This window comes from Hyla sarda, chromosome 1, assembly GCF_029499605.1.
Source record: "Hyla sarda isolate aHylSar1 chromosome 1, aHylSar1.hap1, whole genome shotgun sequence".
NCBI classification, from domain to species: Eukaryota; Metazoa; Chordata; class Amphibia; order Anura; family Hylidae; genus Hyla; species Hyla sarda.
Window position 1 is genome coordinate 463,971,534 of NC_079189.1, and position 25,003 is coordinate 463,996,536.

Consider the following 25,003-nt stretch of genomic DNA (forward strand, 5'->3'; position numbering starts at 1 on the left):
TATGCAGGAGGTTTGGGAAATCTTACTTTTTTTCCTCCATAACCTTCAATTTTATAATTTTCTTTTCAGGACTTTGTTTCTCCTTTGGCATATGTCCGTAAAGCCAGATGTTGCTGCAAATGTTGTTTTTCTTACAATTTGAATACTCCTGGAGAGCATCTTGGAGTTGGTTAATTTCAGCAAAGATGCAACTTTCTTTCTAAGAAAGTAAGGTTTAGTTGTGGCTATGTATATTATCACATGATTCCATAAGAATGGTGTTGATAGGGTCTCTACTTCTCATTAGAGTCTGTTCTTAGGGCCTTTTTTTACTGCTTTGTACACCAGTTGGTAGATCAGAATATGAAGGGATAATTCACTACTATACACCAACACCTTTGGGGCAATCCAAAAATACCCTTAGTTTCCCTTTCCCTTAGTTACAATTAAAAACCCATAAGCTTTATTATAGTTTACACACACATCTTAAAAGCAAGTGCAATAGTCCCTAACTAATTTAAATAATGAAGAGCTATCCAAGCAGTCACCTGACCGCACTCTCTATCAATATCTCACTGTTTTCGAGTGCCTTCAGAACACACAGAATCTAATTCAGGGCTAGCACTGTGTTAAAATTTTTCACTCAGCCACCCTCAACATGTTTCGCCACAGACAAGTGGCTTTGTCAAGAAGCAGCGGGCTCTGCACTCACAGTCAACAACTTTTGGGATGTTCTTCTTTCTGTCTCTTTTAATTACATATTTTTAGGTCAGACATTGCTGCCATGATATAAAATTTAAGCGGACAGGTCAGTAGGAAAACAGGGGTGTAAATAAGCCCCATGGCTAGATAGAAATAGTTATCTGTATTCTTCAATTTGTTTTCATAGTCTTTTCCAATCCCGAGATATGTCTTTTTGTTAAATTAACTCTGAAAGCTCAGTGGGTGTTCTCCAGAATGGTAAAATGCCAGGCAAGTCCAGCCATGTCCTTTTACTTTGCTGGGGATCTACACTGCTCAAAAAAAATAAACGGAACACTTCACAACACAATGTAACTCCAAGTCAACCACACTTCTGTGAAATCACACTGTCCACTCAGGAAGCAACACTGATTGACAATCAATTTCACATGCTGTTGTGCAAATAGAAAAGACAACAGGTGGTAATTATAGGCAATTAGCAAAACACCCCCAATAAAGGAGTGGTACTGCAGGTGGTGACCACAGACTACTTCTCAGTTCCCAGCTTCCTGGCTGATGTTTTGGTAACTTTTGAATGCTGGCAGTGCTTTCACTTTAGTGGTCTACAACCCACACAAGTGGCTCAGGTAGTGCAGCTCATTCAGGATAGCACATCAATGCGAGCTGTGGCAAGAAGGTTTGCTGTGTCTGTCAGCGTAGTGTCCAGAGCATGGAGGTGCTACCAGGAGACAAGGCCAGTACATCAGGAGATGTGGAGGATGCCGTAGGAGGGCAACAACTCAGCAGCAGGACCGCTATCTCCACCTTTGTGCAATGAGGAACACTGCCAGAGCCCTGTTAAATGAACTCCAGCAGGACACAAATGTGCATGTGTCCACTCAAACGGTCAGAAACAGACTCCATGACGGTGGTAGGAGGGCCCGACCCCCACAGGTGGGGATTGTGTTTACAGCCCAACTACGTGCAGGACGTTTGGCATTTGCTAGAGAACACCAAGATTGGCAAATGAAACACTGGCACCCTGCACTCTTCACAGATGAAAGTAGGTTCACACTGAGCACATGTGACAGACGTGACAGAGTCAGTAGACGCTGTGGAGAATGTTCTGCTGCCTGCAACATCCTCCAGCATGACCGGTTTAGTGGTGGGTCAGTGATCATGTGGGGTGACATTTCTTTGGGGGGCCGCACAGCCCTCCATGTGCTTGGCAGAGGTAGCCTGACTGCCATTAGGTACCGAGATGAGATCCTCAGACCACTTGTGAGACCATATGCTGGTGCGGTTGGCCCTGGGTTCCTCCTAATGCAAGACAATGCTAGACCTCATGTAGCTGGAGTGTGTCAGCAGTTCCTGCAAGAGGAAGGCATTGGTGTTATGGAGTGGCCTGCCGGTTCCCCAGACCTGAATCCGATTGAGCACCTCTGGGACATCATGTCTCGCTCCATCCACCAATGCCACATTACACCACAGCCTGTCCAGGAGTTGGCGGATGCTTTATTCCAGGTCTGGGAGGACATTCCTTACGAGACCATCCGCCACCTCATCAGGAACATGCCCAGGCATTGTAGGGCACGTGGAGGCCACATACACTACTGAGCCTCACTTTGACTTGTTTTAAGGACATTACATCAAAGTTGGATCAGCCTGTAGTGTGGTTTTCCACTTTGATTTTGAGTGTGACTCCATATCCAGACCTCCATGGGTTGATGAATTTGATTTCCATTGATAATTTTTGTGTTATTTTGTTGTTAGCACATTTAACTATGTAAAGATGAAAGTATTTCACATGATTAGTTTATTCATTTAGATCTGGGATGTGATATCTTAGTGTTCCCTTTATTTTTTTGAGCAGTGTATTTATATTTCATAGCTGCATTTTTTAAAAACCATTTACAGGGGAATTCTGCTGCCTATACCTAATATGGGGGAATTCTGCTGCCTATACCTAATGTTGGTGAACTCTGCTGCCTATCCCTAATGTGGAATAATTCTGCTGCCTATACCTAATGTGGGTGAACTCTGTTGCCTATACCTAATGTGGGGGAACTGCTGCCTACCAATTCACAACAGTACCAACATTACAGTTATGAAGTAGCAATGAAAATAATTTTATGGTTGGGGTCACCACAACATGAAAGGGTCGCGGCATTAGGATTTGTCTCCACGTATACTGATCTGTTATTTGTCCCCACATATACTGATCAGTTATTTCATTTTCTTTCATTTATTTCAGGTATACTCATGGTGTTAGAGTTATTTAACAATATTATCATTCTGGATGTTGACTGTCTTTTTGTTTCCAATCTACTTTTTCCAATGCAAATTTCTCTAAAATCATGAAAATCAGAAAAACTAGAAGATAATATAAGGATGTAAATGGTCAAATATCAAGTTAATAGCAAGAACAGATTTAAATAGTTACCCTTAGTTTTACGTGTGTGCGTTTCCTTAGCCACTTCTCTCTTGGTTTTGAGGGGCTGAACACAGAAACTTCTTTTCCAACCAACTCCAAGACACTTGCTGTTTCATGTCTCATGACCTGAAATAAAAACACATACATATAATAATTCAGTTCGAAATCAGTCTAATAGTTATTATTCTTTATCTCTGTCAAACATTATATTATAAGTATGTGGTTCTCTACAGATCACATTTTACTTTTTAGGGGACAGGTAAATAAAGAATATAATTTACAACCAAAAGGTACAATATATCCCACGCTTATTGTTCTCCATTATACTCAAAAACATGTGTCTTATCTGCCTTTTTTTAACAGCTCAGTTTTTAATGATTTCCACCAGAAATTAGAGTCAACTGTGCCATGCACATCAGCTTGCTAAAGCATACTGAAAAGTGGATGTTGGCTTACTGCTAGGCCAACATTTATTAAGTGCATTTTTTTTGTTTATGAGAAAAAAAGTCAAATCACAACTTTCCAACATTGAATATAACAACATAAGTGTATTAAAAAGATCTTTCTCACTGGATCCACTTTGCTTGCTTTGGCTTCAAAAACAGTTGCAGTATTTAAAAAAAAAATGGCTGTGTAAGAGCACCATAATTACAGTGATGTATGTTGTTTCAAATTTACCAAATATGACAAATACAACCAATGTCAATAAATTATCATAGTTTTACCTCAGGGTGCATTCACACCACGTTTTGTACATACGGGTGCCATATCCGGGGGGAGGAGGGGCAAACCGGGCACTACCTTCCCCCGGCCGGATCAGCCCGTGACTCCATTTACTTTAATGACCCGACCAGAGTCAAACGGTGACTCCGGTCGGCTAAGTTTTGACTCGTATGCGGTTTCCTGACCGGACGTAAAACCGTAGTTTACTACGGTTTTAGGTCCGGTCCAAAACCGCATACGGGTCAAAACTGAGCCGACCGGAGTCACCGTTTGACTCCGGTCGGGTCATTAAAGTAAATGGAGTCACGGGCTGATCCGGCCGGGTTACGGGAGTGCCCGGTTTGCCCCTCCCCCCGCCGGATCCGGCACCCGTATGTACAAAACGTGGTGTGAATGCACCCTTAGACAGTGGCATCAGTTTTCATAAATGTGGACCTTTATGTTTTATATAATGTGCAATTAAACATATTACCCATATCTTGGTCATTATTTTCTCAATTATCAAAGGGGTTATCCAGGAATAAAAAAAACAGAGCTAATTTCTTCCAAAATCACCACCACACTTGTCCTCAGGCTATGTTTGGTATTACAATTCTGCTCCATTCACCTAAATGGAACCGATCTACAATACCAGTCATTTAGTTCCTATGTTCTGTGTGTATGGGTAAGGTTGAAAAGGGAACGCTCCAATTCTCTTCATTGACTGCAGAAAGGAGATGGAAATATGAACTTTTCTTCATGTTCTCACCTCCCCTTTCCAAATATGGAGTATATGTGTCCTCTTATGGTCACATTTGGTTTCCTACAAAACAGTGTGAAGGTAAACAAATATACATTCAGTTACTAAGTGATCGGAATGTTTACTGTGATATGGACTGCAGTGATTTTTTTTCTCTGTTCAGTTCTGGTAAACATGTGAAAATAAATGCATGTTGAGAAGAATTTAAAATGTTTGAACCTTGCACATAATGCACTTTTGTTTTTTGAGAGATGCCAGGAAGAGTTTGGGTCAAACTTTAGCCACAAAAAAATATTTTAACTTATTTTTATTATAAATTTTTTAAAATATAAAACAAAAAAAAAGCATGATGACGGCTGTCACGCCTCCTCCCATAGGCTTGCAATGAGGGGGCGGAGCGTGACGTCACATGGGGACGGGGCCGTGACGTCACAATGCTCCGATCCCCGTGATCGGCAGTAATCAGACCTGGAGCGAACATGCTCCGGGGACTGATTATAACGGGGTGCTGCGTGCAAGATCACGGGGGTCCCCAGCGGCAGGACCCCTGCAATCAGGCATCTTATCCCCTTTAAGGTTCAGTTATATGGAGACAAAAAAACAAATATATAATAGACAGATAGCACTCACTTGTCTCAACAGGAATGAAACAACATCTGTGGATTCCCAATAACTGGCATGGAAAAGGTGAGGAAGAGCAACTGTTGGAAAAGCAGTGAGGGCATCTGGACAATACAGGGCATAGTCAATCCTTTTTGTACCCCACCACTTTGCTGCAACTAACAGAGAAGAAAATATTACTCCTCAAAGCTTAAAGGAATGAATGGTAAAAAAAAAACTGTGGTAACTGCACACAACTGTGGCAGACATTTTCTGAGAGATACATTATACTTTTGAAATGGCTGCAACTATTGTATGAGTAACTTGACAGACACATATATATATTAAATAAACAAAAGTTATTTTCAGTTTTATAAGAAAGAAAAAGAAAGCAGAGCCCGCTTCAAAACGTGCTTCACATGCATGTGCAGTTTCCAGAACTAGCTACATCTTCACACATTCCGACGGCATTTGTTTTCATCTCAAACATGCAAGATAAGGTCCTAAGTCTTGTTAGTGTAAATCATTACTTGCTGCTCCATGCAAACTTCTGACAAAACAACAATGCTAAACAAAAGTCTTGTTTTAATAAAAATATTACATAACAAGCATTCCATGGAGTGTTAATATAAAAATAATTATACACCTGACAAGTCCATGCCCACAACTATTACAAACACAGTTTGCTATGAACCCATTCAATTTATACACCACTTTATGGGGCACTTGTAGTAACAGAAAATATCACCAAAAATGTTTCTACAAACATGATATCTTTGGTAAAAAAATTTACATGATGTGCTAAGTGCAGTGTATGGGGCTCAGCAATGCTAAGTTAAGCATAAAACTTATTTTTGTTATAATGAATACATAGACAGCCAGCTGTGCAATAAGTATACAGCTTGAGCTCTTTGCGTCAATATTTACAGCAGGAAAAAAAAGGTAAATCTACAACAGACATGGACACTCTGGTACAAAAGACGTGACTGGTGACCAAAGAAATGCTCTCTACCCTGAAGAAACTTTGTTGCTGATAGATCCTATACACTCCCAAAATGCCTGCATATGCGTGTGCTTAATATTAGGTTTATAGCCAAACCTGCCTTCTAGATGAACAGGAACTGTCCATTAACACTAATTCAAATGCAATTTTGATGGTTGCTTCAGATATGTTTTCAAAATATGCCAAACTCCTAAAATACAGGGTGGGCCATTTATATGGATACACCTTAATAAAATGGGAATGGTTGGTGATATTAATTTCCTGTTTGTGGCACATTAGTATATGTGAGGGGGGGGAAACTTTTTAAGATGGGTGGTGACCATGGTGGCCATTTTGAAGTCGGCTATTTTGAATCCAACTTTTTCAATAGGAAGAGGGTCATGTGACATCAAATTTATTGGGAATTTCACAATAAAAACAATTATGTGCTTGGTTTTAACGTAACTTTATTCTTTCATGAGTTATTTACAAGTTTCTCTTTGTTTACAGCCATTGACATGTCGTCAAGGTTAACACGTGAGAAGCGGATAGAAATTGTGTTGATGTCTGGTGAACGCAGTAACCGGGTCATTGCAGCAGATTTCAAGACACCCTACAAGACCACTCATTTCCCATGCTACAGTTAGCAAACTGCTTGCTAAGATTCGCGAAACTGGTTCAGTGTTGGATTTGCCAAAACATGGATGCATGAAATCTGTCACTAATGACGAAACATCAGTGGCTGTCCTAGCTTCATTCAGCAAAAGCCCACAGCGTAGCACTCGCCGCATATCACTGGAGAGTGGCCTTAGTCGAGCATCCCTTCGGCGGATATTAGCTACTCACAAATGGCACCCTTACAAACTCCAGCTACTGCAGCATCTCAACGAGGATGATCTAGATCGGTGCACTGAATTTGCAGAATGGGCAAAACAAAAATTGGAACAGGACCCTCAGTTTACGCAGAAGATTTTGTTCAGTGATGAGGCAAACTTTTATGTGAATGGTGAAGTTAACAAACAAAACCACTGCTATTGTTCTCACACTAACCCACATTGGATAGATCCCTCCAAGACTTTTGGAACACAAAAATTGATGGTATGGTGTGGTATATGGGGTACAAAGATAGTGGGGCCATTCTTCATCAATGTAAACCTCAAGGCCACTGGATATGCGAAATTGCTACATGATGATGTGTTTCCCTCTTTATGCACTGAAGCCGGCACGTTCACTGAGTTTTTCCAGCAAGATGGTGCACCACCACATTATGGGTGTCAGGTCCAAGCATTCCTAGATGAACAGTTTCCTGGAAAGTGGATTGGTCGTCGTGGGCCAGTTGAATGGCCCCCAAGGTCTCCCGATCTGACCCCCTTAGACTTATCTTTGGGGTCATCTGAAGGCAATTGTCTATGCTGTGAAGATACGAGATGTGCAGCACCTGAAACTACGGATACTGGAAGCCTATGCTAGCATTTCTCCTGCGGTGTTGCTATCAGTGTGTGAAGAGTGGGAGAAGAGGGTTGCATTGACAATCCAACACAATGGGCAGCACATTGAACACATTTTATAAGTGGTCAGAAACTTGTAAATAACTCATGAAAGAATAAAGTTACGTTAAAACCAAGCACATCATTGTTTTTCTTGTAAAAATTCCCAATAAGTTTGATGTGTCACTCGACCCTCTTCCTATTGAAAAAACAAAAGTTGGATTCAAAATGGTCGACTTTAAAATGGCCTCCATGGTCACCACCCATCTTGAAAAGTTTCCCCCCTCACATATACTAATGTGCCACAAACAGGAAGTTAATATCATCAACCATTCGCATTTTATTAAGGTGTATCCATAGAAATGGCCCACCCTGTAGTGTTAAATCTGGCACTTAACATCCCAACATATACCAAACTACAGAATAATCCAAGTGCTTCTGCAACCAGCAGAACATTAAGTCAGGATAACTGAATATAACATAATACTGCTTTCAAATTCTGCAATTTTAAAAGTATGTTTTTTACCCAATGATCTGCCACCTATTCAAATTTGTAGCTGCAAGATTGCAAATACACCTGACTACTTAGCTCATTTTCTTGGAATAAATAATTTATATCTGTACCCCATTTATAACAGTAGCACTATTTATAAAATCCCTCTAGCGGAAGCTACTATGCAACTGAGTAGAACAATGTAAGCTTTGTGAACAACCATCTTATGTTGTATAAAAATCACAGAGAAGGTTTTAGATGAATATTGTTCAACTCTAATGTGTGAGAAATAGTTGCAGTTAGTTTTTGAGCCAGCAAAGTAAGGTAACATATAGACATCCTTTTCAATGGAATAGGGAATTTCCCATTGAGCCCTTGAATACAAAACACCAGTTTTTCTTTCTGTGGGAGGATGAAAAGAACAAAATGACAAGAGACATGTTTACGACCTATGATGTTCTTAAATTTGAGGCAACATATAAGAAAAGAAATAAACATGACATACAAGAAAATGGTATGGAATTGTAAGCAGCATGTTAATCTTGTGAGATATCAGGTGTAAAGCTTTTTATCAGTTTTCCCTGCTCAGCGCCAATCACCCTGGCAAATATGTAAGAGAAGGACTCAGAATAAATATGCCTATAAGAGGGGTTACATCCTAGAATTCTGGCCATTGGATGGGTTAATAGTACGACAGCCTCTCTATCTGGAATACCTTTGGAGATGTCCGAGCCTTGGATGCCTGGGCTGGTGCTGTGCTTCCAATCCCCCACCTCTAGTATTCTTCCTATGTGACTCTGCTCAGTATGGTGCTCAGTATGGTACTGATTAAGTTTTGTAGGGGAACTTGTTTTTGTGTTAGGTTTGTAAGGGAGGGCAAGCTGTGACAGAAGACTTAGCTTTTTGGAATGGTTAAGATTTTTTGTTTCTAAAGGAACAAAGCAAACACACCAATTAACACCACAAAACATGCAAATTCACGTCACAATTATGTCTTCCAGCAAAAAGTGTATTTAATAATCAGTGAATGTGATCAATGTTTTCCTCTCTTTTACACAGGAAGTATTAAATGTCACTAACAGTTGCTGGAAGACATGTGAACCCAACTAAAGACTGTAAAATATTTTCATTTCACTGATTAAACAGGTGCCAAAAGTGCATGTGTTTCTTATAAGGCCACAAGTGTTCTTAAAATCTGCAGTAGATCCCAAGCTGTTCTTTCTGGTGAGACTGGCAGTGCCTAACTATGTGGGAGCATTCGGCAGAAACAGGGGCCCATGGCCTTTTATGGTAATAATATTTAGACTTTCATAGTGTGATGTTACATTTTGAACAATGACCCTTTCAATCCTTTTTTCAAAGCAGATGAACAGGACACTATTGGAATTAGTAATGGTTTGAGATAAGCGGCTTTCCTCTTGTTATGAAGATTTATTAAGCATTAAATATGACCACATACATTTTAGGGCAATGAGCTTGAGAGCTGGCCGCAGGCCAGACTGTATGGGTCGCGGCTTATCCTTACTTCACAGTAATGATTTCTGCAATATTCACTATAAAACAATATTTTGTTATACATCTCTTTATATTCATTTCAAATACATGATATACTAAACATTTTGGGTCTAAATAAAATGTAGGCTTTTGTTAGGCATTCAGGTCTCCTTTTTCTACCGGCAACCCATTGAGTATAGAGACATTGGGCACTGCTGGTCTGAGAAAGAAATTTACTGTATAGATATTTCTTAAAAGGTACCGATCATCATAAACTCTTGCTGCTACTTTCAGTCCAGGGTAGAAACATGCACAAAAAACGTGAATTGCGTAACATTTTTAGAAGCAAAAGTAATCTCTGATAGTAGCTTCCCCTTAGTAAACCCATCTTGCTATGGTTTTTATCATGCATTTTGACATGCAGGGGATGGGGGTGGGGCATGATAGTTTAGGGTTGTGGCTTGCTAATAGCAAAGTGGGGATGTGCTTCGGCTCTGCCCAGATTCTAAGGTTAAGTAGAACCATAAGAAGGACTTTGTGCTTGCTTTGTTTATACTATACCAGAGTAGGGATAATGTTCAGAGGGCTGACCATCTTTTGGCTTGCTGTATCTTTAGGGCCTTAGGCCATTCCTATTTCTTTGTTTTATTCTGTTTTCTTTTTTTTTCCATTTCTTCATTCTTTCTTTCCTGTTCTTCTCATTTCCTGCTTTTCCTTTCCTCTATCTGTTCCCTTCCTTTAGTAATGTGCCACTTTAATGTAAAAGGGTTTAACAAACCTGAGAAGAGGCGTCAGGTGGCTCATTATTTACATATGAAGAAGGCCTCTGGAAATGCATTTTAATTCCTCTGTGTGCCCTGTATCCACTTTGGTATCACTCTACCAACACAGATGCCAAAACTAAAGGGGTCTCTATTGCCTTCCATAGATCCTTTCAGTCTCTATTGCATTCCATAGATTCCTCTCAGTCGCTATCTGTTCCTGCAATTTTCTTATGCTTCCCATTTATTTACTGTGGCTTCTGTTTACTTCCCTAATCAGGGTGACCGTCGCATTGGAGAGGCTCAAATGGCATTATGAGTTTGCCGAATCCTCACAGATCATCATGGGTGGTGATTTTACCTGGGTGCGGGCTCCTGATTTGTCTACCGGTAAGTCTTATCTCTCCTTTGCAGAAATCTGTAGAACTACACCTGGATGTGAAAGGCTCCTCCCCTGTTCATTGTTTTTATAGATGTGATTAGTCAACTCTGTTTTCTTTTTCTCCCGGGCCTTTCACAGATACTCTAGTCTGGTCGTTTGCTCCGGTGCTCGCTAAATAAAAATTTTCTGCTAGTGCTCCTCATCTCTTCACCTGGAAGCTCAATGATCATCTCCTTAAGGACTCTCTCTGTAACAAGGAAGTCCATAGGACCATTTCTGATTTTATTGAGACTCATAGGTCCAATTAAACTTCAGCGCCTATTAATAAATGGGAAGCTCTTAAATGTACAGTCCATGGTATTTTCATTGGTGCGAAACTCAGGAAAGCCAATTTTTTACCCTGAGTCGGGTTGTTTAACCCCTTAAGGACCCTTGACGTACGCCATGACACCCTGGTACTTAAGGACCCATGATGTACGCGTACGTCATGGAGAATTCCGGCCCCTGCCGCGCACCGGGCGGGGATCAGACCAGGATGCCTGCTGAAATCATTCAGCAGGCATCCCGTGCAAATGCCCAGGGGGTCATCAGACCGTTCCAGGTCGGCGATCGCGGCAAATCGCAAGTGAATTCACACTTGCGATTTGCGCGATTCCGGGTCATTCCGGGTCTATAGTGACCCAGAATATAAGGGGGATCGCGGTAGTCTAAGACACCCACGATCCCCCTGAAGGCATAGGAGTGAGGTGGCAGGGGTGCCACCCCTCCTAACCCTGCTATTGGTGGTCTAGACGCGACCACCAATAGCAGATCGGTGGCAGGGGGGGGGGTTAACTTTCGTTTTCCCCGTCCTGCCCACCTACAATAGGCGGGGCAGAAGGGGGAACGAAAGGAGACCGGCGCCGAAGATCCACTTACCGATTCGGGCGGGCAATGGAGGCTGCGGGCGACGGAGATCGGCGGTCAGCGATGACGTGCGGCTGGATCCGACGGAAGCCGGTGAGTTGCCTAGCAACATCTGGAGGGTACAGTTTGAGACCATTATACAGTGGTCTCTAACTGTAGCCCTCCAGATGTTGCAAAACTACAACTCCCAGCATGCCCAGACAGCTGTCTGGGGATGGGAGTTGTAGTTTTGCAAGAGCTGGAGGGCTACAGTTTGAGACCACTATATAGTGGTCCCTAAACTGTAGCCCTCCAGATCTTGCAAAACTACAACTCCTAGCATGCCCAAACAACTGTTTGCTGTCTGGGCATGCTGGAATTTGCAGTTTTGCAACAGCTGGAGGACCACAGTTTGGAGATCACTTTGCAGTGTTCTCTAAAACTGAAGCCCTCTAGATGTTGCAAAACTGCAAATCCTAGCATGCACAGACAGCAAACAGCTGTCTCGGCATGCTGGGATTTGTAGTTGCGTACCTCCAGCTATTGCATAACTACATCTCCCAGCATGCCCTTCAGCGATCAGTGCATGCAGGGAGTTGTAGTTTTGCAACAGCTGGAGGCAGACTGGTTGGAAAATACTGAGTTAGGTAACAGAACCTAACTGAAGGTTTTCCAACCAGTGTGTCTTCAGCTGTTGCAAAAGTACAACTCCCAGCATGCACGGCCTGTCAGTACATGCTGGGAGTTGTAGTTTTGAAACATCTGGAAGTTTGCCCCCCCCCCCCCAATGTGAATGTACAGGGTACATTCAAACGGGCAGGTTTACAGTAAGTTTCCTGCTTCAAGTTTGGGCTGCGGCAAATTTTTCCTAGCGGGAAACTCACCGTAACACGCCAGTGCGAATGTACCCTAAAAACACTACACTAACACATAATAAAGAGTAAAACACTACATATACACCCCCTTATACTGTCCCCCCCAATAAAAATGAAAAACGTATTGTATGGCAGTGTTTCCAAAATGGAGCCTCCAGCCGTTGCAAAACAACAGCTATCAGCATTTCCGGACAGCCACTGACTGTCCAGGCATGCTGGGAATTTAGCAACAGCTAGAGGCACCCTGTTCGGGAATCACTGGCGTAGAATACCCCTATGTCCACCCCTATGCGATCCCTAATTTAGTCCTCAAATACGCATGGAGCTCTCTCACGTCGGAGCCCTGTCGTATTTCAAGGAAACAGTTTAGGGCCACATATGGGGTATCTCCGTACTCGGGAGAAATTGCACTACAAATTTTGGGGGGCTTTTTCTCCTTTTACCCCTTATGAAAATGAAAAGTTGGGGGCTACACCAGCTTGTTAGTGGAAAAAAAAAATTTTTACACTAACATGCTGGTGTTGCCCCATACTTTTTATTTTCACAAGCGTTAAAAGGAAAAAAAGACCCCCAAAATTTGTAACGCAATTTCTCCTGAGTACGGAAATACCCTAGATGTGGGCGTAAAATGCTCTGTGGGCGCACAACAAGGCTCAGGAGTGAGAGCGCACCATATGCATTTGAGGCCTAAATTGGTGATTTGCACAGGGGTGGCCGATTTTACAGCGGTTCTGACATTAACGGAAAAAAATAAATGTGCGTTTACAAAGCCCCCCATGGTGGTAAATTCTGTGAGGGGGGTAGTTTCCAAAATAGGGTCACATGTGGGGGGGGGTCCACTGTTCTGGCACCACGGGGGGGCTTTGTAAACGCACATGGCCCCTGACTTCCATTCCAAAATTTTTTTTCCCCAAAGCTCAATAGCTCTGAGCATTGTAGTGCGCCAGAAGAGCACTTGACGTCCACACATGGGGTATTTCCATACTCAGAAGAGATGGGGTTTCAAATTTTGGGGGCATTTGTCCTATTACCCCTTGTAAAAAACTTAACTTTGAGGGAAAACTAGCATTTTAGTGGAAAAAAAAAAATCATTTACACATCCAACTTTCACGAAAAGTCGTCAAACACCTGTGGGGTGTTAAGGCTCACTGGACCCCTTGTTACGTGCCTTGAGGGGTGTAGTTACCAAAATAGTATGCCATGTGGGTTTTTTTTGCTGTCCTGGAACCATAGTGGTTTCCTAAATGGGACATGCCCCCCAAAAACCATTTCAGCAAATTTGTTTTTCAAAAGCTAAATGTGACTCCTTCTCTTCTGAGCATTGTAGTTTGCCCGCAAAGCATTTTACGTCCTAACATGGGGTATTTCCATACTCAGAAGAGATGGGGTTACAAATTTTGGGGGTCATTTTGTCCTATTATCCCTTGTAAAAATTTGAGGGAAAACTAGCATTTTAGTGAAAAAAAAAAAATAATTTTCACGTCCAACTTTAACGAAAAGTCGTCAAACACCTGGCTCACTGGACCCCTTGTTACGTGCTTTGAGGGGTGTAGTTTCCAAAATAGTATGCCATGTGTTTTTTTTTGCTGTTCTGGCACCATAGGGGCTTCCGAAATGTGACATGCCCCCCAAAAACCATTTCAGAAAAACTCACTCTCCAAAATCCAACTGTCGCTCCTTCCCTTCTGAGCTCTCTACTGTGCCCGCCGAACACTTTACATAGACATATGAGGTATGTCCTTACTCGAGAGAAATTGGGTTACACATTTTAGGAAGATTTCTCTCTTTTTACCCCTTGTAAAAATTCAATAACTGGGTCTAAAAGAACATGCCAGTGTAAAAAATGAAGATTTTGAATTTTCTCCTTCAATTTGCTGCTATTCCTGTGAAACACCTAAAGGGTTAACAAACCTTTTGTATGTCATTTTGAATACTTTGAGGGGTGCAGTTTTTATAATGGGGTCATTTGTGGGGTATTTCTAATAAGAAGGCCCTTCAAATCCACTTCAAAACAGAACTGCTCCCTGAAAAATTTAGATTTTGAAAATTTTGTGAAAAATTGGAAAATTGCTGCTGAACTTTGAAGCCCTCTGATGTCTTCCAAAAGTAAAAACATGTCAACTTTATGATGGAAACATAAAGTAGACATATTGTTTATGTGAATCAATATATAATTTATTTGGGATATTCATTTTCCTTATAAGCAGAGAGCTTCAAAGTAATATAAATGCAACATTTTTAATTTTTTCATCAAATTTTGGAATTTTTCACCAAGAAATGATGCAAGTATCGACAAAATTTTACCACTAACAAAGTAGAATATGTCACGAAAAAACAACCTCGGAATCAGAATGAAAGGTAAAAGCATCCCAGAGTTATTAATGCTTAAAGTGACAGTGGTCAGATGTGCACAAAATGGCCGTGTCCTACAGTGAAAATTGGCTGGGTCATTAAGGGGTTAAGGAACTGGCATCTGTGGAGTCTCTTAATAAGGGTTACTCATCTGATGCAGTTCAGGCTCAACAAGGGCTACTATAACTTGGGGATAAGAGTGGCTTTTGGCTCTTTGGATCCCTGTACCCTAAATTGCCCTCTGCTTATGTTGTTTAATTAAACTCATCCACTCATAGGCGACCACACTCCACGCAGCAAAGTATTGTTGAGTTTGAGGTTGTAATTATGAATCACTGTATTCACATCCAGGGTAAATACTCTGACCTCTCCCCCTCCCTTTCCCATAATAAAATCATGGCATCACTTAGTAAAAATAGTTTGCCCTCATTGACCCCTGATAGTTAAGATTATTTGGGCCTGAGGAACTGGCATTGGTTGTCATGGGTCTCAAGAACAGCAAAAGTCTGGGACTGGTTGGTTTTACTGCCTCTTTCTTTAAAGCATACCTGTCAGATCCCACAAAAAATAAAAATGAATATATGTTACTCAGTAGCTAATCCTGAACATGTACATCTAATTTATGCCTCTAGAACCTATATTTATTATAAAAGAAAATACATTTTTTATTAGTTCAGAGTGTTAGAAACCCTAGGTAGAAAGGGCTAGGTCACTTAACACCTTTAATTTAGTAATCCACAATTCTCCATGGACTCTTTCTTGCCTTTTTTGTTGGGTTTGCCTCCAGACTCTAGTCCTTGCTTATGTCAGATCCTTTCAGGGTCTGATCTGGTCCCTCTCTCTGCCCTCTTGTCCTTCATACCAGGACCATGGTTCATTTATGGAACACTCTGGCACTTCTCTTATCTTTCTACTTGTTTCCTCCTTCATAGAACGCTTACTCCTTTTAACCAATTGTGTGTCCATTCTTCTCTCCTTCCCATACTGTTTCTCTTGTCTACGGAGTGCTGCAATTGGAGATGGAGACTGATCCCATGCCTGCATATGTTCTCCATAGGCATCTGGGCTGGTTCATTGCAGAAGTTGATCTTTCTAAAATGCCATAAAGCTTCTGTTTCTTCTAGGATGCAGGAGTGGAACTTTAAGATATTATCTCTGGGGTACAGGTCTCCCAAACGGGTGTATGAGATGTTTCTTCTGCTCCTGTCATATGTTGGCATTGCAGGAATGCAGTTGGTTCCTACTTGCATACTTGGATTGTTCCTTGATCCTTAAGTCTTCTACTTTTAGTTTGTTTAGGCTCCATCCTCCCCTGGCCGGAGAGTGCACTATTGTTTCATTCCCCAGGCTCCATCTTGTAGGCTAAGAAAAGATTGTAAAGGCATTTTCTAAGTGAGGTCAGGACTGTTATCCTAAGGCACTGGATATCCTTGGTGGGTTGAGTTTATGGATACCCTAAACCTCATTTGGAGTTAGTGACGACTGATGAGGATAGTTTTAACACCTTTTTTGGTACCCTGAATTCCTCTCCTGGGTTGCTTAACTACATTTCCTCTTCCCTCCCTTTCCTATGTGTGTTCCCTCTTTCTCTTTTTTCTCTTCCCTTTTTTGTCTCTGCCTTACCTGCTTTTCTTGTTTGTTGTCTTCTTTGCTACCTCTTAGTTTTTTGAGGTTTTCTTTGTACAGCCACAGGTTTGTAGATGGCCTTTTTCGGGTTAGGACTTTCAGGGACTGACCAACCTGGTCTTGAACCTTCCTTGTATTCTTGTTACTTGGTTTGGCTCAGCTGGGTATGGTTGTATACATGTGCCTATGCATTTAAGTGTCCATGCCATTCCTTCCTCCTGGACCTGCATGTCCTTGTCGTGGCTTAATGTTCTTGTTTATATTGTTAATAAACACAGATATGCCATAAAACATTGTACTTTACAGTAAAGCTAGTTCAGCGTAAATTATTGCACTATTGCTTGCAATGTATGAAAGGATCATTCATGCAGGAGGAGAAAGCTTCATTGCATTTTTCAAGTAGCAAAGCATTGATTCATGCATGAGGAGACTTCTTTGCAATTCTGAAGTAGCTAAGGATAAAAAGCAACTCTAAACACTGGACCATCCATTTATATCATGCAGGGAATACCTCCTATAACTAAAGTAGTTGTAAGAATCAGTAGGATGCAAATTATTTAGAAACAGTCATACACACAAAGATTATAAAGTGGGGAAAATCACTCCACATATTGGTGCATGCTTACAACCATATGGATAAGTATATGTTTTTGATTAACAAAAAAAAAATTGGCAAGCCATACCCCAAGAACCCCTTTAAATTGTACAGAATGGGAAAAATGTTTGAGTTTAAGATATAACATCTAGACTGTTAGAAAGCAAGCACGTGAGAGCAATGTTTGCCAAACAGGGAATAGCATGGTTAACCTGTAATAAAACATCCACCCAACTTATCTGTAGCTTCTAAGACGCCAAGTCACTGGCTACCTGAAAATAGCAGCTGCAATGCTCGGACACTTCATACAATTAAATAATTACATTTAATAGAAGCAAGTGGATACATTAATGTTGACTATACTGTAGTCTCCAATTGTAAAAGGGGTGGTTTTAGGACTCCTTTAAATTTGAATTTAAAAAAAGGCAGTAAATGTTGTAAAATAACTAGAAAAAGCATACTTACCTCTTCAATCCTCCGGCGATCCAGCTTAGGCCACTGATTGGCTGCAACAGTCACATGTTGCTACAGCTGGTCATCGCTGATAGCTTGCAAACAAAAATAGTTTTAAGAACTGCCAGAGTACCTGCGCTAGATCGCCAGGAATTGAAGGGGAGAATGCCTTTAAGGATTCTGACAAATCCTTTAACAATTCTTGTGTCACAGTACTGAACATATTTATGCAGTCTTATAAGTTGTGGCTTTTGTCTTTTAGACTGTCTGCAAAAAATAATATGTCTGTAATTGAAACTTTGAAATTATATCCTTCTGGACAGGGATTGTGTTGCAGTGTTATCACCACTAGCGAAACAATGAATTTTGTTAGGTTTTATTATCTACAGGGCTACAAGTGCTATGGAATCTTAGATCACACTTGTTAGGCAACAAGGCACTTACTGTTAGCTATGTTTGATGCCGTGTAACTGTCGGCCATTCCAGAAACCTGACTTGCAATGCTGATTTCGCTTGCTCTTCTGTACCCCCTGAAGTGGGGAGCTGTTATGGGGGAGGAAGGGGAGGCATTTTCCACGAAGACTGCACCATGAAACTGAACAACATCCGCTATGAAACCGAAAAAATAAAAACAGGAGAACAGGGAGAAAAACAAACAAAACAAAACAAAAGTAAAATTAAAAATCTAGACCCAAACAGGACAAGAAAACAAGAAGGCATTAGGAGGGATGAAGATGCAACATCTCAGATGTGAACGTTGTAAAGCATTCAGAAACACAAAAAAAGATGTATTCATTGTCAAACCCATACAAAGACAAGCAAATGAAATATCAACCTGGAGTTTATTTCATTCCAAAAAACTTTGGGAGAGGAAAACTGAAAATGTATTAAAAAAACAAAAACAAAAAAAAACATTTGCGTCAAAGTGGGGTAAAAAAATAAAACAAAGCAAAAAATACAAATAAGAAATTGCTTAATGCAATGCAATACCCTTTAGCAAATTACATATATTTATATACATATATATGTACATGATATATTTATATGGACACATATACACACACACAGACTTGTCTATGTACACATATATACTTATATAAAAATATGCATTTACAATGCATTCAGAAAGCTTTCAGACCCTTTCAATTTTTTCCCATTGTTATGTTGCAGTCCTATGCTAAAATAAGAAAAAACATTCATGTTTTCCCCCATCATTCTACACTCAATACCCTAATTACAAAGTGAAAACAGAATGTTAGAAAAAATATATATTTTGCATGGAAATAAGTAATAAGTATTCTGGCAGCTATTACAGCCTCCAATCTTCCTGGGTGTTAATGCCAAAAGGTTTGCACACATGAATTTGGAGATTTCCTGCCATTCTTATCTGCAAGGTTGGATGGGGACCATAGGTGGACAGCCATTTTCAGGTCTCTCTCCAGGGCTCTGGCTGGAACACACAAGGACATTTACAGAGTTGTTCCCAAGCAACTCTTATGTTGTCTTGCCTGTGTGCTTAGGGTCATTGACTTGTTGGAACGTGAACCTTTAAAGCCTAGTATGTGGTCCAGAGCACTCTAAATCAGGTTTGTATATTAGGAATATCTCTGTACTTTGCTCCATTCCGATTTCCTTCAACCCAACCAAACTCTTTGTCCCAGCTGAAAAACACACTGACAGATGCTGCCACCCTCATGCTTTACTGTAGGGATGGTATTGGGCAGGTGATGAGCAGTGTCTGGTTTTCTCCAGATATGATGCCAAAATGTTCAAGCTTTGTTTCTTCAGACCAGAGAATCTTAAGGTGATTTTTTTTTTTCCTCACACACTCCAGGTGGAATTTTGTGCGTCTTTTACTGAGGAGAGGCTTTTTTTCTGACCACTCTGCCATAAAGCCCAGATTGTGGATTACTGCAGTAGTGATTTACCTTTAGGAAGCTTCTCCCATCTGCACACAGAATCCTTGGAGCACAGTCAGAGTAATGCTTGGATTCTTGGCTAGCTTTCTTACCATGGCCCTTCTCCATGATTACTAAGTTTGGTAGGGCAGGCAGTTATAGAAAGAGTCCCGGTTGTTCCAACTTTTTTCCATTTAAGAATTGTAGAGGCCACTGTGCTCTTGGGAACTTTTGGTGCAGTAGAGATTTTTTGTACCCTTCTTCAAATATGTGGTCTACACAATCCTGTCTCTGAGCTCCATAAGCAGTTCTTTTCTCCTCATAGCGTGGATTTTTGCTCTGATCAGCTATGAGACGATATATAGACAGGGCTGTGTCTTTCCAAATCATGTCCAATCACCTTAATTTACTACAGGTGACTCCAATCAAGGTGTAGAAACATCTCAGAGATGTTCAAAGGATATAAAAGAAGCAATCTGATTGATTGCTATGGGCAACTGTCAACTTCCTCAGCACAGGTCTTAATAGATCTCGCGCATAGTGTCATAGCAAAGGGTCTAAATAACTATGTCCATGCAAATGTTTCGTTTTTCCTTTTTCATAAATATGCCAAACATTTTTTTTTTACATTCTCATTATGGGGAACTGAATGCAGTTTGAGGAGGAAAACTTTTTTTATATTTCTATTTTAGCACAAGACCGCAACATAAAAATGGGAAAAAAGTGAAAGTGACTGAAGACTTTCTGAATGTATTGTAAGAGAAATAATGGGATCATGTCATTGGTAGGACAAGAAAAAAAACAAGGGAAAATTTAGGTAACTTCAGACTGAAAAACAGAAATATACAGTATCGGTTTCATATGGTCCCTTACAAATAAAAAGTGTTAAGAAAGCACTAGTAAAGTTACTGCTGTGCCTTACAGAATGTCCTAGGACCCTATACATGATACGTGGGAGTTCTTAAGAAATGTATGGAAAAAAGGGAAATTATTGTATCCATTGCATGGACATTTTCCAACAAGGAAGATTTTAGGCAAGGGCAGTCGTGTGTTCTTTTACCCATCCCATATGCAGCCTATTGCTACGTGATTGTTGAATCTGACTATGAAATCTGCTGATGTAGAGTCAATCTAATGTACTTGAGAATCTGCCCACAATAATATCTTCAGAACAATGTCCCTGAAAGAACAATAATAAACTTAGAGCATAATAGAAATTTTGGGGAAGATTTAACGAATACAAAAAAAAAAAGTTTTACTAGTTTTATAAATCTTCCCCAGTATTCTTTACACATTATACAAATGTCTATGTGCTAAAGGGGTACTCCAGTGGAAAAAAAAAATTTATATATATTTTTTTAAACTGGTGCCAGAAAGTTAAGTTGGTTTGTAAATTACTTCTATTAAAAAATCTTAATCCTTCCAGTATGTCTCAGCTGCTGTATACTACACAGGAAGTTCTTTTATTTTTTAATTTCTTTTCTGTCTGACCACAGTTCTCTCTGCTGACAACTCTGTCTGTGTCAGGGACTGTCTGGAGCAGGAAAGGTTTGCTATTGGAATTTGCTCCTGTTCTGGACAGTTCCTGACACAAACTGTGGTCAGGCAGAAAATTAATTATAAAAGAACCTCCAGTGGGCAGTTCAGCGCTGGAAGAAGCCGAACTTCAGAGGGACTGGGCGCCGTCGTGCAGGTCGGAAACCATGCAACGGTCTCCTGTTCAACCGCACCAAAATTCGGTGTATCGGTTTTAGTGTGGGTGAACGGGTGACCAATTTCCAAATTCACACATACCAATAGTACAACAGGAAGCAGAATTACCTCTGTACAGTCTGCTTACTGACCAATATTCCCCCAATAAAAAGCATGAATATGCATCTAATCGTAATGCCACCCTTACCATAGTGACAGTAACTTGTAGAAATTTACTAATAAAAGTGCACTGAAGATTGTTAGCAAATAACACAGGAGGTAAAATCATTGGTACTCTATGAGAGTTTTACAATGTCTGTTAGGAGATAGATAAGCCATATATCATAGCTTCTATAGTACCTCACAGGGATGTAATACAATATAAGCTGTCATATAAAGATATAGACAAGATGAAAATATGCAGAAAAGCGTAGCCAAATGTGCATCCACAAAAGAATGATAAAAATGGAATCACACATGCACTATTTGCCAGAAAAAAACTGCTTTAGAAGTTTCCCCTAAGCAAGAAGTGGCTCCAAAAGAAAGGAAAATTATGAAGAAAAGACTTATTTTCTATTGAGTGATGGACGCCAGTGAAAACTACCACAAAAACGACATGTGTGATTCCAGCCTAATGGCAGTAGCATTCAATGAAGTAGAAAAATGGAAGATTACTATAGCATAGTTTAGAATAGACACGATGGCTTCAAATGTTTACAGCATGTTACACAACCTTTGTAGGTACAAATAAGCCAAGCAGGTTGCAGATGAATGTAAAACATCTACACATGTCCTTTACAATTTGATATAATCTGAAAGCTTTTCTGACCTGTAATAACTGCATTGAGTAATGAATACTTCACTAAGTAAAAATACATTTTTACAAATCTGTTTTACATAATGGGGAAGATAAATAAAAACTATGTAATCCTTAGGCAGAGTAAACTTACACTAGACAGTCTTAAAACACCGCAGATTTATAATAGTGGCCAGGCTGGTTGATAAATCTGGCAAATCTTTAGACTGACTATTCTTAAGCCCCTTTCACACTACAAAGTTCTCAGTTTTTAAGCATCCGTATGAAGTTCCATCTGAAAACCAGCTGAAAACAAAAGTAACAAAATCCTATACGTCCGTTAGAAAATCCCATTATAGTCTATGGGATTTTCTAATATCCGTTTCAATCCGTTATAGTGCGTTATTAATAACGGACATTATTTTGTGACGTTAGATAGTAGAGGGAGAAATAGTGCATTAACTATTTTCTTCTGTACTATTTTCCGTCACAAAATAACGTCCGTTATCAATAACTGACTATAACGGATTAAAATGGATATTAGAAAATCCCATAGACTATAATGGGATTTTCGAACAGACGTATAGGATTTTGTTACTGCCGTTTTCAGCTGGTTTTCAGACGGAACTTCATACGGATGTTTAAAAACTGAGAATTTTGTAGTGTGAAAGGGGCCTAAGTTTGCACCATCTATTAATTGGTTTAGTTGTACCCCAAAAATGTACACCAAAATGTGGCACATTTTGGTGCATGTAAGCCATGCCACCTTTCCAATAAATTGACATCCACTTTCCACACCGCCATCAAGACAGACACAAAAGTGTCTAATTCATATTGAAAATGTGGTGCATTGTAAACCAGATTTTTAGATAAGGTAGTTTTATTTATCCCCTCCATTTAAATCTTTAAAATATGTCCTAGTTTCTTCATTTAGGCCTCCTTCACACTGTTTGAATTTTGGTTCATGGCACAGTGTGCACCATTTGACCTGTATGGTGGGTGTACTTTATAGAAATTAGTGCTGTTTTGTGTGAGTGCTGTATAACACACCCAGGGGAGGAAAAAGGCCTAAGATCTACTAAAACGGTCGTTCAGGAAAATAACCTTCTTTAAATAGAAGTTGGCCTTGCATCTGAAAACTCTGAAAAAAACAGAGGAATTTGTTTCCTGTCTTCTATTTATCCTGAAGTGGTATTTTTAAAGGAGGACTATGGTTAAAATGAACTTATCTCCTATCCAGCGATCTCAAGGACGGAACCTAGCACTTCGTGAGGAGCGCATGCTGCAAACGGCAACCGTTCCACTCATTTCTATAGGAGTGCCGAAAAGATCTGAGTACATAATTCGGGCATCATTGGCGCTCCCATAGAAATGAATGGAGCGTGTGGAGTCTACCGGTAGATGACACACGCTCCTCAGTGAGAGAGCCGGGGTCCTATCCCGGAGATTGTGGTATTCCCAGTGGTCGGAACCCCTGTGATCAGCTAATTATCCCCTATCCTGTAGATAGGGGATAAGTTAACTTTTGCTGGCGTACTCCTTTTATACTAATCTTTGTATAAGTTCTTCCTAATGTTAATGATAGTCACAACTTCTTGCAGAAAAGCTTTCAGCTTAGACATTATACAGTAGTGAATCATGGTGCAGAGGAGGAAAACAATAGGAGGGGAGGATACAAACACTCAGCACAAGTGGTAGATTTACTGGAAGTGTCTTGGCAGCTTAGGAGAGGAACAGGGATACTGGTTTCCATGATGCCATCTTGACGCTGGAGAGCAACCGCTGGGCTGCCTTCCATGAGAAGGATGGGATTGTTCTGTACAGCCTCAACTAAATGGAGATGAGAGGGAAACAAATAAAAAAAAAAACAAGACAAAACGCTACAAACATGTAACCAGACAATGTAACAAGGAACAAACATTCAGTAAACACACTTACTTTGAAACAGAATTACCATTTAAACCTGTCACATTACAACTGATAACACATTATTATTATGGACCATGTTTTATATAGCCTCCCCTTCTTTACCTGTGAAGACATCTTAAAGTGAAGCTCCACATGTTTAACAATATTATTGGCAGTTGACACAAACTTATTTATTTTTTTTTGCCATTTTTGCTGACTTCACTTATTCCATTTTATTCTTTTGTAAATAAAGTTTGTTTCTATGTTGGAAACTTTAAAAAGCAGGAGAATATTACTGAAAATTTTGAATATTATAATAATATAAGTGTCACACTTGGGGCAGCTGGACTCTATGCTTTTATTGACTTGAGGAATTTGCAGTTCTTAAAGGGTGTGTTTAAATTACAGCGAATTTGAGCGATTTATAAATACACATTCTATATAGTGGTATTTGAATTCAAGTCTCATTGTGCTCTTAAAGAATTGGGATACTACAAATACTACTTTGTATAAAATAAAATAAAAAAGCATACAACCTGTAAAATACTTGCATGGGTTTTGAACTTGGATTTAAAAGCTATAATTCCTTTCTTGAAGGGAATCTGTCAACAGTGTCACCCGCACTAACCTGTAGGAGCAGGCTAGTAGTACGGGCGACAATGATGTTAATGATACATGGCAACAGGTTAGTGCGGGTGACACTGATAATAGATTTTCCTGTAAGCATAGTGTCAAAGCATCTTTAACACAAATAGGCAAACTTTATATTCCCCCTCCCCCTCTTGGAAGTAAAATTGTACTTTGCAGATAAAATCTGAGGGAGATTTATTAAGCTGTCTTAGGGTAGGGTTACACGTAACAGATCTGCAGCGTATTTTACGCTGCGGCTCCACCGGTGACCCGACCCATTTTCTGCCTCCAGCTGTTGCCACCCCCAACTCTGGCCTGCTTGCAAATGCAATCCACCGCTATGAGCAGCCACACAGGATGCCTGCAAGTCGCCAAGTGCACTCTGACATTGCAGAGCAGCCGTGATGTCTGGTGCATTCGCTGTGCTGTGTACTCAGATATCGCGGCTGCTCCGCGATGTCTAAGTGGACTCGGCAACTTGCATGACCCTTGTGTGGCTGCCCATAGCAAGGATTGCTGCTGCGAGCAGGTCAGGGGC

General features: G+C 40.4%; 1 protein-coding gene across 9 annotated transcripts in view; it reads right to left on the minus strand.

Annotated features, from left to right (window-relative positions):
* PITPNM2 (phosphatidylinositol transfer protein membrane associated 2) overlaps positions 1-25,003 on the minus strand; it is a 431,574-nt gene that overhangs the window by 26,007 nt on the left and 380,564 nt on the right. For 5 of the 9 annotated variants that reach the window (XM_056535614.1, XM_056535577.1, XM_056535586.1 and 2 more), the window contains 5 exons: positions 23,632-23,757; positions 17,986-18,150; positions 8,834-9,046; positions 5,187-5,335; positions 3,104-3,220 (listed from right to left, as the gene is read on the minus strand). In XM_056535614.1, the coding sequence (XP_056391589.1) occupies positions 3,104-3,220; positions 5,187-5,335; positions 8,834-9,046; positions 17,986-18,150; positions 23,632-23,757 (770 nt within the window). The remainder of the gene's footprint in view (positions 1-3,103; positions 3,221-5,186; positions 5,336-8,833; positions 9,047-17,985; positions 18,151-23,631; positions 23,758-25,003) is intronic. The other 4 variants (XM_056535625.1, XM_056535635.1, XM_056535645.1 and 1 more) reach the window with 4 other exon arrangements.